We start from the raw sequence: 14,795 nt of genomic DNA, 5'->3' as shown, positions 1-14,795 counted from the left end.
TAGACTAAAGATCTGAAGGAAGTCAGGGAGGGGACTGGAGGAAATGCATTCCATATATCCTGAATGAGATGCATTCCAGGACCTAACGATTCTTCCCATCACAGAAATAACCAGAGTCGTTCTGCCCTGCAGTTCATTATCTGGTTGCTTGTCTTTTATCACAATTCCTAGCGGTAGAAGCTTTTTCCCAAAAAATAGCAGACCAGCGCTTTCCTGCAGGAGCTTTAAATGGCATAGTCTTCAGTGAGAAACTGATCATTCAACATAGAAGGATTTTAACATGAGAGAGAATGGGGCATATAGGCTATACCCACTTTCTCCTGGGTTCACAGACTGGCAGGAAAAATGTGTTTAGAATTCTGACAGGGAGATTTGTAGAGCAATCTTTCTCTGCCTGAGGCCACAGGATAAGGGGAGCCCCAGTAATTGCTGGAAGAGAAGAACTCAGCCCAAGGGAAAAGGAATACCTTTTCTTTTTTATGATCAGGTATCTGCTTATCTGTGGGCTTTGGCTTGAGTTTTATGTACTACCTGTATAAAATGCCTGGCTCTTCTAATTATGAGTTGGGTAGCCTTAAGCAGATTACTTAATCTCTCTGAACATTATTTATCATCTGTAAAATGGGTATGATAGTAGCTATTTCAGAGGGTTGATGTGGGGGAATTAAATGATATCATAGAAGTAAAGTGCTTGTACCATGGGTTTGGCACATAGTATTATTCAATAAATAAATATGCCATCATCACCATTGTATTAGTTAGGGTCCTCTAGGGAAACAGAATCAACAAGAGATATCTATAAATATAAGATTTATAAAAGTGTCTCATGGAACTGTGGGTATGCATGAGTCCAAATTCTGTAGGGCAGTCAGCAAACTGGCAACTTCAATGAAGATGTTCAATGAACTCCTCAGGCAACGAACTGGCAACTTCGATGAACTCCTCAGGAAATGCTTCGCCGGTCAGCCGAAGAAGAAATGAAGGCCTTCTATCTGTCTTGCTTAAAAGTCTCCAGCTGATTGGATTAAATCCACCTGATTGCATTATCTCATTGTGGAAGACATGCTCTTCATGGATATAATCAATCACAGCAGCAGCCAATTGACCGATGATTTAATAAACCAGCCTTCTGGTTTATTAACCAGCCACTAAGGTCCTTGCAGTAATGGTTAGGCCAGTGCTTGCTTGACCAGACACCTGGATACCATCACCTGGCCAAGATGACACATGAACCTAACCATCACAATCATCATTTGTTGTCATCATCATCATCATTAATCGCTATCACCACCATCATGATTTCCTGGGATGAATAGAGAACAGCCCCAAGTTCAGGGAAAAGAAGGCATTATTCAGTACTTACTTAAAATATTTATCAACATCTCACAGAGCTTGGTACTGGAAGATTCAGCTGAAAGACTATCTAATCATCTGTAATCTTCAAAGCAGGGAAAGAATTAAAAAACCCAAAGCCAGGAAGGCAGTAGAGGGTTAAGGATTTTCAGGAAAGTTGATGATTTAAAAACAGGCTTCCCTGGTGCCAAATAAGGGAAAGGGGAGGAGGAGATGGAGCTGTTTTAGTAATGTCAGAGGGACCTGTGAGACAGGATGCTGCATGGATGAAGACTCACTGTGAGGATGCTTGATGTAAATGTCTGTGAAGCGGTGATGAGAACAAACAACCCAGGGGCCAAATAACTCCACACGGCTTCATTCTGTGTCTCTCAGTTCAGTTTGTTCTCAGTCGTACAGATTCTACTAAGTTGGCAACTAAATCTTTCAAGTACAAATTTACCTCACAGCTTAAGAAAAAAAGTTAACCAATAAATCTGAGTGTTCATATTTCTCTGAGGATAACATGTTATATTTCTATTTTGTTGGGAGGCTCGGTATAATCATTTAAAATGCTAGCTCTGGGGTCAATCTGACGGGGGTTGAATACTGGCTCTGTTTTACTAAGTGAGTAACTCTGGACAACTTATGTAACTTCCCTGGGTCTCAATGTTTTCATTTGTGCAGTGAAGACTGTAATAGTTTCCACCCAGCAGCACCTATCCAATGGGGTGATTATGAAGAGTAAATGGGATAATGCACATAAAACCCTTAGCACTATGTCCAGCACATAGGAAGTTCTCAATATATATATATAAATTATTATTACTGAAGTCTTTCAGATGGATCATTTTCTTGTGAGGTAAGTGGGGAGAGGAGACTAGAAATTTAGAGAAAGAGAAAGGGAAGATGAAATATGGAAGAGAGGCAGGAAGTTAAAAGCTGATCTTGGAAGGGACTGTCAAAAAAAAAAAAAAAAGAAAAAGAAAAGAAAAGAAAATTCCTGAGGAAAAAAAAGGATAACAGTGACAGGAGCTCAAAGTGGAGGCTTACCTTTGTTTTCTGCCAAGGTTTCATCCATCTGGCCTTGGCGTCTATGCTCACTTTTTTCTCCAAATTGCAGATCTAGAAGCCTGTGGTGAAACCCAGCACAGGGTGGTAGACCAGCTCTAAATCACCCTAAACTCCTGTACTCAGTGAAGGCATATAAAAAACATAGATACAATTCCTTTACTTCCTTTGAGTCTAACAGAAGAGACAAGCCTGTCAAATGAATCCACGGTGACCACAGGCTGACATTAATCCCATTGCCTCTGGCTGACAACTCATGCAGAGAAGAATACTCACTGAGCCAGACAAAAGCAAATGTAGCTTAAATCCCAACACAAAATTCGGTCCCTCCATAATCAGTCTCTATTACCAGTCTAAGATGATCCCAGACACCAGAAATATCAGAAACACCATCAGTAAATTTTTTTTTTTTTATTCTTTGGGTTATAAAATGTAATCATTTCCACAAATAAGAAGCTCAAAGGGCAGACTAATTCAAATTATTTTCAAGGGTCTAAGAAAAAAATTAGAACAGAATGGTGTCTTTCCTCAGTTTGTTTAATAGCAGATATTGTAGTGGAACATCAAATATGGGAGAACATACAGAAAATGAATATAAACTGGAATAAGTTATGAGATATTTAGAAAAACAAAACAGATGGCTAACCACACAATTTTTTTTTCTCCCTTTTATGAGAAGAATGGCTGGTCTGAATCCACTTATGTGTTTTGAATTCTAATCACCTACAAAACCTGAACAAAATTAGAGCTCTAAAATGGATAGAATCATTTGCAATATGATCTCTTCCAGTGTACCTTTACAAACACAGCAATTTGAGAAACCAACTTGAATCATGGGTCTAAATATCTGAATGCAGGGCATACTTCAGAGGAAAATCAAAGGACAATTTTTACATTATGAAAAATTAGCTTGACCCTGAAGAATAATTTTTTTTATAAAATTAAATTCCGTTTTAAGTCATGTATTATGATCCATCCCATCTGTTCAGCATGTATTCCAAAATACGTTTTTCTCTTTTAGAAAAGAAGAGGAAAAACATGCTTATTTCAAATTTTTGCCAAATTGCTTCCCTGCGATGTTGTTTCCTGGACCTCTGGGATGGCTGCAAAGGGCAACTATTTACTTCCCTTTCTAACATAAATGCATCGTGGCCAGCCTGCATAGACAGGTGTCTTCCCAGTTATATAAGCACCTCAGGGCAGCTGACTTCTACAAAGCACAAGGAGATGCTCTCATTTCTGAGTTCAGGCTTCTACCCTACATTTCGCTCTTTCTTTTAGCCCGCCCAAGGTTGCTGCTTCTTTCATCCCTTTGAGCTCTGCAGCTGAAGTCCATAGTTCGTTAGCTGGTGTGGCTGAGCTGCCTCATATCCCAGCTCACTCCTGCCACTGCCTCAGCTAGTCACACTAGTCATTTCATCATGAGCTTGATGCACAGTCCAGTGTGAGACCCAGAGAAAATAAAGACTTGTGTTCTCGGCGGGATAGAATATTTAAGTTTAGGCCTCTGCTTTAAGATTTGGGACTCCATTTTGCCCCTTAGATCTGTATGTATCAATACCTGAGAGCAATTTTTCTTGAATGCATTTTGCTTTGAATTTGAAATATGCTTTTGAGGCTTTTTATTTAATAAGGCACGGGCACAGGAAGACATTCATTATTTAGACTAGAAGTTATTTTGCACTTGATGTAAGAAAAAACTGGCACACTTGTTTAAGGTAATTGCATAGGGTGAAGGGAAACCAATTTATGTAAAGGATTATAGAAGGAATACATAACTTCTAAAGGAATCCTGTTAAATCAGTCATTCAGTAGCTGATTGGCATTTGCTCCGATCTGGATCCTGTGCTTTGCCAGGTTTTAAAGCAAAGCAAAGAAGCAATTATTTAAAAGTGATGGTGAAAAACAGTATCGAAAGAGTGCAATAACTGCAGGATGGCTTATTCTCTCTTAATAAATGTAACTCACAAACCATGCAGCTAGCTGTCTCCCAAACATCTTTCAGCTTATGTCTCTACATGCCTATCCTGATTTCTGTCATTAAGAGATATGTAAATGAACAATGCCAACCATTTTTAATTATCTCTCATTGTTTTAACGTTTTCGACGTTATTTTATGATAAAAAATTTGCAATGCACTGAACAGGCACAGTTAGGCTTAAAACCTACTAAATGGTTGCAGTTAAGCTTAAAATCTAAATCTAGGAATCTAATCTAGCTCCTTTGAAAATATTTGTTTCTCTTTTGCATTTCCAATTAATGCCTATAAATGCATTGAATGCTAGGATCTGATGTGAAGAAATTATAAATTTAAATCTTTTCCTCTGCTCTCTACATTAAAAATTTACAATTTATGGATAGGTAAATATGCAACATTTTCATCAGTTAATAATTCTCTGGACTTAATAACAGAAACATTTCAGGCAATCAAAAAGCAAATAGGAAAAAAAAAGCATCTTTAATTGATTCCTTGGAGACTAAGTTTTTTCCCCAGATTGTAAATAAATTGTTCTGTTTTCTTTTTGTCTGTTTCAGGACATACACCCTAGACAACTGAAATGCTAATAAGTAGTAGGATGATATTAAAATATCCCTACTTGGACTGTATGGAAAAAAAAGGAATTCTACTCAATCAGGGGAATAAAAGCAAATATGAATAAGGGATTTCCACTCCTGCAAAGCTACAAGCTTCATTTGCCCTGAGAAAGCCACTGGGCGAGCTATCTTGTAATGATGCTTATAGGAACGTAGAAGGAGCTCTGAAACAGGAATGTTACCTGGAACCCCAACCTGGAATGAATGAGTGGAGCTCATTCCTACATGGGATCAATGAGGAGAGGAAGAGCCCATGGACAAGACCTCACTTGGCTGCAGGGTCTCCTGTGCAGCCTCCTAGGGATCAATACACCAATTAATTGACCCAACATCAGTAATCTCTGTCTTTCAGAAGCAATGATGGTATTTGCTACCAGCAAGCTACCAAATTCAGTCCTAGGATTCTACTGTGTTGAAACCTCTTTAACTTTCTATTTGAATACTCCCAAACTTTGTAATTGTGCCATCATATGCTTATGATCATGCGGCAGATTGAATTTTGTACCCCCCAAAATGTGTTCTTAATCTTAATCCATTCATGTGGGTTTGAACCCACTACTGATAGGGCTTTTTGAAGATGTCATTTTTAGTTAAGTGTGGCCAACTGAATCAGGTTGGGTTTTAATCCAGATTACTGGAGTCCTTTATAAGCAGAGTGAAAGACAGAGAGAGAAAGAAGCCAGAAGCTGGAAGTCAACGGAACCAATAAGAGACAGGAGAAGATGCCACCATGTGCATTGCCATTTGACAGAAAAGCCCAGGAACCCCAAAGATTGCCAGCCAGCCAAAGATTGCTGACCCTGGGAGGAAGCAAGCCTTCTAGCCTCTGAAACCGTGGGCCGATAAATTCCTGTTGTTAACCCAACCCATTGAGTAGTATTTGTTTTGGCAGCTAGGATTCTAAGACAGATCATAACAAGTCAATATTAAACTAAAAACTCTTTACAATCCTTGGTGTATACATAGATATTCTACCCCATATATAAAATTTGGAATAAAAGATATCAAGAAATGTGGAAAAATACAATGAATTGAAGGATAGAACATTAAAAACCACTAATTTACCTTGCTCCTTAGGTTTTTTAAGGCTTAGAAAATTTATAACTATTTTTAAGCATTTTGTAGTATTATTATGAATCCTCTTTCAGAATATCTAGCTCTACTGGGATGATCATATTCCTCTATTTTGAGCACACTGTGGGTGCTCAAGAAATACTTGTTGCAAGAATGAATGGGGATCAAGAGATACTTATGTTCTTTTAACATAATCAGTAAAATCTTTAAGTAATGTTATCTTTGTTCATGACACTATGTAACAAAACAAAGTTCAGTATAAGAACTGATTTAAAATAATACTCCAAGAATGAGAAATTCAAAGGCTTTTTAAAAAATCAAGGATCTGACCATAAATTTCTAAATACAGCATGCTTTACCAGAAGAATGGAAATGAGTATTTCTGAATGAATTTCAGATTAAAGGAAATTTCTCAATACAAGCCATATAAGTTTAAATTAATATAAAGAAAACAATTATTTGTAAAAAAAAAAAAAAAAAAAAGGAAAGGAAAAAACCATATACATTAAGAGAAATAACTCTCTTTAAACTTGTATTCTCAATACTGTCTGTGCAAAATTGCTTGTAGTGTCCTCAAATGGGTCTTCTGTGGTCAGATGCCTAGGAAACATCCCCTTAACTGTCATACATTGAAACCACGTGGTCTGCAGTTTCCTAAACTAGACAGAGTCTGGTGAGGTCATGGCTGAACTTTCGAACCACAGGTCTGGATATGTGAAACCTGTAGAATGGGCAGCAGCAGCTGGAAGGCATCCTGTATGTATGTCGTGCTATTGCAGCCCTGGTGAGAGGGAAAAATAGGTGGTTGACAGTTCTTCCAATTTCACAATATTCCCTTTTCTCAAACCCCACCAGGTTGATTATATGTTCCTTGTACTGTTGGTGCTTAAAGCAAATGTAAACACTTCCCTTTGCATGGAGAGTCCAGCTCTTAATTCTCTACACTAACAGAGGGAAGAATTCACTCAAAATGAGGCAAGTCATTTCCATGGATTTTTAGGGCACCAATACATATACATCTAGGGCCCAATATGCCTGGTCCTATCTATCCTTTTATCAGGACAACTCCACTGTCCTCAAATAGCACAAAAGTCAAGTATGAAGGAGGCTTCAGTTTGTCCGAACCTATAGATGAATAAACCAGAATTGTCTATATGAAGCAAACCAGGAATAGTATTGTGAAATTATTCACGGTAAATTCTTGAACACTATCATTTTCCCATCCATACTGGCATCTTCTGCACTTGGTTTGGATATCTGTCATTAGTATTCCTGTTCTGTGGTGGGCTAACAGAGAGTAGTAAATAGAGAGGCTATATAAAATTTAGGGAGACTAAAAAACGTGAAAACTTCCACTGGGAGAGTGGGCAAACATTTGACCTCAACTTCTTCATGACTGAAGTAGCAAATTAATCTGCTAATGCTTTCTAGGTGGCCAGGGTAGAGCTCTTCTTGTACCATATTCTGCCTTTGACCTCCAGAGTTTCCTCTTAGCTGTATCTGTCCTTCCAGAACCTGCCCTTGCAGCTCCTTGACTCTTTAGGTCAGCTCCCTTCCACTCAATGGCCGCTCCTGAACACCACCACTCGGTGCCATCATTTTGCTACTTTTGTACTTTGATTGTTGTTCTTAACAATAAGGCCTGATTTCCCCAAACATGGTTTTGAATATATAAGTAGCTGTCCTGATTGGAAGTTTTGTAATTTCCAGTTTTTTGCAACTCATGGTACTCCCAACAGCAAAAAGCAAAACAAAAACAAACAAACAAAAAAACAACCTATCAACCAACCAAACAAAAACTTTGTATATACACTGCCCATGTTCACACCTTGTGGCTTTCAGCGGGTGCCTTGTGGCTGCAGACGTGTCCATTTTTTATTGTTTGGCCTTTATTGGAAGGTTTCTCTCCCCCAACCACAGATAGAATCCAGTGTCTATGATCCAAGAGTGAGAAAGACTCCTGGGCCCCTTTTCTTCTCTCTTACAGTCACTGCTTACAGCAGCTCCATACTCATGCAACTGACGAAACAAACTCCTGGTGAGCAGCAGGCCACAGAGTGGGCGGGCACAGGGGATGGTGCCTTGTCTTGGGCAGAGGTTAAACCTTCTACTCATTGCTTTTGCCAGACAGGAGATTTGACGCAGCTAAATCAAAGATTATTGTGAATGGAGGGAAGGGCCCACTTTTATATAAAATCCCCATCAAGCAATAACCCCTCATGGCAGTTAATTAGCACAGTATAAAATCTGGTTTCAAACTTGGCGGCAGATATCTGCTTTTGCCGGAGGACACAGTGACAGAAATAACGTGCAAGCTTTGCGTTTCTTTTTAAAATCAGGAATCCTTGAAAATTAGGTATTGTTGCTTTACCCGAGGGTTTACAGCTGACTGAGCTACATAAATGTACTCAAAAAAGACTGTTGATAAGATTTAGAATTGCAATAACCCTTGCTGCCTGGGAAGAAAGACAAGAACATGTAGTTCTAATAGTCGCTTTTATTTAGAAGCACTTTCTCTCTAGGGACCACTTACCTCTAACAATATGCTATTGATCATCGGGTTAAGGACCTCAGCTTTCTTGTTGCTCTGTGGAATCAAAAGTATGAAATTGATATATTAGGTGCCCGTACTTCATGGCCTGCCACATAAAATGAAATACATTGGCTTTGTTCAGAGATCTCCTAGAGAAGGGGAGAAGTGGAATGCTTGGTGTATAGGAAGCATCTCTATCTGATTCTTCACCTATATGATCTCATTTAATTTCAAAAGAAATCCCAGGAACCATTATAGAAACATTAGGAACAGAAATTATAGGTACCACTATGACCCCCAAGCAAAAAATGAGAAAATACAGATCAGGTCAGGAAGGTTGCGTAACTCGTTTAAGGTCACCTAGTGGAACTGAACCGCAGACCTTTTTAACTATTTAAAGTTTGTAGCAGGTCTGGAATTAGGGTGAGGTGAGTAAGGCCAAGTTGTGCCAGTGCAGTGTGGGATCCTGAGTTCATGTAAAATTTGGGTATTTTGTTTATTATGGATTTTTTTGCATCCATTTTGATTTTTTTAAATATTGCATTAAAATACTATCTGTTTTGATCACTGAGGATTTTTTTGCATGCGCCTCCTTAAATTCTGCACCAGAGGTAAGTCTCTCATTGGCTTTACCCTAGTCCCTGCCTGGTGTGTAGTCTTTTTCTTTTCTTTTCCTTTTAAATGCAAACATATGTCCTTGGTTGTAAGATGTCTTTCAGATTAGCAGCAAAATTAAACACGATTAAATAGGTCTGCATATCCCAATTTGAAAAACACAAATATAATATTCTGTACTCTGTAAAGCACAGAGTACAGAATCTAGAATAAAACAGGGGCTCAAAAACTGAGAGCTAGTATTAGCATCATCATTATTATTTTCATTATTGGTTCATCAATTAACAGTCTTTTCTATCTAAAATGTTCAATCTACTTAGCCTATGAATCATTAAAGGGCTGGGAAGAAGGAAGGCAATCTTAATAGGCTGGTTTCCCTTACTGTTCCTGCAAGAGTTTATGGTAAATGAAAGTATTTATCTTTACAGAGCAGTCTGCTTTCATTGACATCTCTATGGAAAGTGAAGTAACATTTTATTGGGGAAACCATAATGGAGTCTTGGGAAAAAACTCTTTAAAAACCCAGCCATTTGAGTAAGTAACCAGAAAACCCATTATGGTATTTGCTTTCATGTTTATTTGATTATCAATAAACATCTAAAATATAATCAAAATGAGGGCAATAAAATGACATTGGTTTTTAGAATCAATGAGCTGTGCGAGTAATTTAAATAGAGTCTGGAGGACAATACACACTGATTAACTTCAAGTTTTGAGTAATGGCTGTTTTGGGGAACAGAAACAATGACTTGATGCAAATAATTCATCATAGCACAAGATCAGGGATATTGCTGTGATAAGACAGCATTTCATAGTAAACCTATTTTAGATTTAGATATTTCTTTCTTCAAAACGATAACTTGTATGTTCCTGATGTGTGCACTCAAATTTTGTACATGTGTGTATATACACATACATAAATTCAAGTACATATCCCTCTGCTAGAGCCTTACTCCTCAAAATGTATTCTGCACATGTGGAACACTGTCATCACCTGGGAGTTTATTAGAAATGCAGATTCTCATCTGCATCCTACTGAATCAGAATCTGCATTTTAACAAGCTCTCCAGGTGACTGACTTGCGCGTTAAAGTTTGTGAAGCACTGAAGCACTGTATGGGAATACAATATGTTAAAAGGAATAGAAAGTAATACCTTGAATAACCCACTGATGCAGATATATTAATGTTTAATGTATCTCACATAAAATACCACACACACATACAGATATACACACCCTCATCACTAGACAACCACCCAGAACCAAACATCTGACTGTCTGATGTGTTTGGCAGGCAGTAGACTGGGAGTTGAGCGATCAGTTGAGGAGCCTGGCTTCCTTGTCTAGTGAACCGTGGAACTGTTCTTGGGGAGCAGTGAGGAGAGGGTACGGAGGAGTCTTGGGAACCCAAGTTGCCAAGGTTAGTCCATCCTCATGAAGACCTCACACCTCTCAGTTCCTGATCTGCAAACCTAGCATTTAACACCAAAGTCCATGGGTTTCAGTTAACCTAGACAACACAGCACACAAATGTGTTTTATTAAACTTGTTTTATTAATGAGCTTCTGCCCCCCTCATCACTCTGCCTGCATACAGTGACACTCTATTGCTGAAGGCATAAAATTAAACAAATATAAAAGCTGCTGTTTCACAAAGCAGGAAAAGCAGAAACCAGATTCCTTGACAGCAGAATGAAAAGGTGGTGTGTAGTTCACCCTTTATTAACAGAGTCACTTAGAGAAATGTGGGAGACAGTCATCTCCTGGAATGACAGCCAAGTTCATGAGTATTTCCTGCTTCTTTGAGAGCTGCCCTCGATCTCAGGGGGCACCCCAGCAGCCGGGAAGCTTTGAATATTTGACCTTGCCCCAAGACCCTGCTGAGTAATGCCAAAGTGGACTTCTGATCCAAGATTATGAGGCATTTACATTTTCTCACCTAGGAATCCGTAATTTTGAATGGAGAGAGACAGGTCTGGGGACTGCTGCAGTTAAATCATGTTTCATAGCAACAGTTTAGAGAAAGGGTCCAAGAACTCTGATGCTGGGTCCCCAGAGCTGCTCACGTTGCTCCTTTCTAACATACGGGTTGTCAGTGCTCTCCAAGATACTCCACTACTTTAATCAAGTCCCTTTTCTGCCTGAACTATTTACAGCTTGATTCTGTTATCTGCAGCCAAAAATAACTTAACTAAAACAGGAAGGAAAACCTGCTGTTTTTCATGGAAAGAGTCACCAGCCCTTGCATCCGGGGCCTTAAAAGAAAAGGCAGAAAGCTTAAAAGAGAATATTTTCTACTTGTCTTTTCCAGTCCTCCCTAAGATAGGGTTATATAATATGTAATTTCCAAAAAAAACAAAAAACAACAAGAAGTCACACTTCCAAATGAATGCCAACCTCTCAAAGTTGTTACCTTGACAAAAGAAACACTTATGCCAATTGGTAAAATTTCTTCTTTTGTTGAAGTTGAGGTGCAATAATAAAGCAAAGAAACTTGCTAGCTTCTGTGGCTTATATAATGGACTCTAAGGGCAATACTGAATGAGAATATTCAGAATCAATTATTTTAATAGAGATTTATGAATTATATATTACAGATGTTAAGAAATGGAAGAAACTTCATTTGACACTGAAAAAAAAATTAGGGAAATGAGGCCAAGGTTGGTTTGAAAACTAATCCAGCATCGCGTACCTCCGGGATAGCAGGTAGCAGCCTCAGGGTGAGAACTTGGTCATATGAGAGCCCTGAACTGCCAGTAATCAGAGAAGGCTTTCTTGGCCTCGTTTTAGGAAACATCTGCTGATGAAGCTATGAAAGAAGGTACTTCCTCCACTTTTCCTTACAGCCCCTTGCAGCCCCACCTCCCTTTAAAAGGTGAAAAAAGAAACAATATTATAATCTTACCCCAACAGTGGTTAAAGAATTGGTAAACTTCTTTGATAAGGAGGCAACTTCATTGCACATTGCAGTAGTTAATCTGAAATAAGAAAAACAGACGTTTGCAGGTTTTCAAAAAAAAGTAAATTTAACTGGCATGACAATTACTGATATTGACACAGCATTACACTTAAAAGTATGGTACACAAGTTTGAAGATGCTCTGTAGAAAAATGTGCAATCAGTTTTTTCTTAATAATCTTAATGATTCACAATCACAGCTTAATCTAATCCTAGTTTTCCCTGTAGGCTTAAGTAAAGAATAATCATTTAACTCATCAATCTCTTTTTAGAGTCAAAACCATATTCAGGACCAATAGAAGTCTAGAGCTCTGTGTGTATAGGTGAATAAAATTCTTGCTATATCCAACTCTACATCATTTTTTAGTAATAGTAAACATTCATTGAGGGACTATGTTAAGCACTTTTGTAGGCATAATCATATTTACTTCTCATAGTGATCTTATGGGCTAGGTTCTATCAGTATTCCCATTTTACAGATGAAGAAACTGACATTTAAGAATGTTAAGTAACCTGCCTAGGACATTCAAACTCAAGTGTCTCTTGATATTTTGCTTATGTTTTTATTAGATGTCTTAAAGCAAAGATCCTGTGGAATGTGTGTTTAAGACTTATATCAAAATTCCAAGTTTATTCCAGCCATTCCACTTCTAGGACTTTACCCCAAGGAAACAATACAAGGTGGACACAAAGATTTAACCAAAACAATATTTATAACATTAGAGATGATGACAAAAACTGAAAGCAACCTAAACACTCAACAATGTGGGTACTGTCTGAATTTTTTTAAACAATTAGTATGTATCACTTATGAATAGAGATTAAAAATGCTATTATAAAAATGATAACCCCAAGTTAGAGGTCTAGTCAAGTCATTAGAGATTAAGTTTTGTTTTGGTAAATAGGGGTTGTGTCTCTAACTTATGTTTTCAGGCTTGTTGAGCTATATCCATCTATCCATCCACTCACTCACCCATCCATCCCTCCATCCCCCCCATCCTCCCATCCATCCATCCATCCAAAGCTTGTCTGCAAAAAGAGTCAGGAGCAAGACCAGGAGACAGCCCCGAGTCATGCTAAGTATTCCTGGCAGGTGGTTGGAAAGGTACTAATCCTAAGACAAATGCAGGGCTTTACTGCCCTTTGCTTGGTGCAGCTTGCTAAGGTTGGGACAACTGGGTCCGGGAATCAGAAGGGAACAAAGACTAAGGTCTTTTGCTATCCCATATCAGGGGCTTCTGAGCGTCAGCTTCCTCTTTCAAATCAGTGCTACAAATATAAAATAACTACTTACGTATTTTCCTTAATATTTTAAACTTTTCGCATTTTGCCCTTTCCTCTTCCTATATGTCGAGGTAAGCGCACACTCTTTCTAGACATACTAAGAGCAGGATTATGTAGTTCTTATATCTTTTGATTTTCACATGTTTAGATATGGAAATTTAAACTAGATGACAAAGCCTGACAAGTAAGGAAAAATGTCACCTGTACACAGACCCTCATATTGATTAGCTTTCTGGAAGGTCCTTCCATTAAAAACTGACTCCTCAACCTACAGTGCCAAATGTAGTAATAAGCAAAGATGAGTTAGCTAGCAAAGTAAATGAGTGTGCTGAGAGAGGTATGTGAGTATGTTCCCAAATATTATGGGGGGCTCCTATTTTGACTCCTTTGTCTGTGTAATAAGGGGTGGGTATTTGGGGCCATGTTAATTTTCTATATCACAACATGTGCATAAAAATTAAAGGCTCTTTTCAGCTCCATACTATTTTCATATCTATGTAAATAGGGTCACATATATACACATTTTTAAATTTCACTATGAATAATAATAGCTACTCTTTATTGAAGAAATAATATATGGCAGCACATATGTGTCCACATACAATTCAGAATGAACTGGTTCACATTAGTGACCACTAACACTAGAGTTCAGGACATGCAGTGCTGGTAGAAGTACCTAGGAACAGTGGGGTGTGTTTGCATATTTTTGTGTGGTATGCTGAAAATGTAATTATCCTCAAAGGTCTATACTTTCAAGACTTTGATCTATTAAAATAAATAGCTCTGAATGATGGAGTGTCAAATCTTTTCATGAACAACTCCTGCAATATCTAGTTACTTCTTTTTGCTAACATAATGTGTTTCTTAAGAGAGTCCTTATTTCCTAAGATGACCATAAAATGATAGAATTGGTTGACTTGAAACCCGAATCTTTAGGGGTGTAGAGTATATTTGTGTGTGTGTGTAGAAAGATAGGTGGATAGATATACTTGAAAGCAACATTTACTTTATCAGAACTTTTGCTTGGTCCTGAGCTGGTTTTTCCTCTTCTTGTCCATGAAGAATTAATTCTGCTATTTTATGAAGTTGTTCGATACAGCGTGCTGTTACTTCTGCCAGACTTTCGATGGACAACATGTACACTTCCTGAAATAAATACAAGTAGGAAAATTATTCACTGAGTAGGTTTTTAAAAATAAACCCTGTGGCCTTGGAAAGTGATATAATTATTAAAAAAAAATTATGAACCTGAAAAAAACTTATCCAAAGATTATGAGAGTGTCTAAGACTTTTTCTTAGTAGAAAGGTTGCCGTAAAACCGAGGTTCCACCAGG

The 14,795-nt window shown here is 38.1% G+C and overlaps 2 protein-coding genes across 6 annotated transcripts in view; one reads left to right on the top strand and one right to left on the bottom strand.

The window, feature by feature from the left end:
• The window catches only part of TMEM156 (transmembrane protein 156), a 72,449-nt gene extending 66,777 nt beyond the window's left edge, over nt 1-5,672 (top strand). For both annotated transcript variants that reach the window (XM_037829593.1, XM_037829592.1), the window contains exon 7: nt 4,939-5,672. In XM_037829593.1, coding sequence (XP_037685521.1) covers nt 4,939-4,960 — 22 coding nt within the window. In that variant the 3' untranslated portion in view covers nt 4,961-5,672. The remainder of the gene's footprint in view (nt 1-4,938) is intronic.
• An 870-nt stretch (nt 5,673-6,542) lies between these two features.
• The window catches only part of FAM114A1 (family with sequence similarity 114 member A1), a 70,379-nt gene continuing 62,126 nt past the window's right edge, over nt 6,543-14,795 (bottom strand). For all 4 annotated transcript variants that reach the window (XM_037829587.1, XM_037829588.1, XM_037829590.1 and 1 more), the window contains 4 exons: nt 14,468-14,607; nt 12,125-12,197; nt 8,606-8,659; nt 6,543-6,853 (listed from right to left, as the gene is read on the bottom strand). In XM_037829587.1, the coding sequence (XP_037685515.1) occupies nt 6,752-6,853; nt 8,606-8,659; nt 12,125-12,197; nt 14,468-14,607 (369 nt within the window). In that variant the 3' untranslated portion in view covers nt 6,543-6,751. The remainder of the gene's footprint in view (nt 6,854-8,605; nt 8,660-12,124; nt 12,198-14,467; nt 14,608-14,795) is intronic.

The sequence above is a fragment of the Choloepus didactylus genome, chromosome 3 (genome assembly GCF_015220235.1).
Source record: "Choloepus didactylus isolate mChoDid1 chromosome 3, mChoDid1.pri, whole genome shotgun sequence".
Lineage (NCBI taxonomy): Eukaryota > Metazoa > Chordata > Mammalia > Pilosa > Megalonychidae > Choloepus > Choloepus didactylus.
The sequence above is the reverse complement of the archived record's forward strand: the minus strand, read 5'-3'. Positions and strand labels throughout refer to the sequence as shown.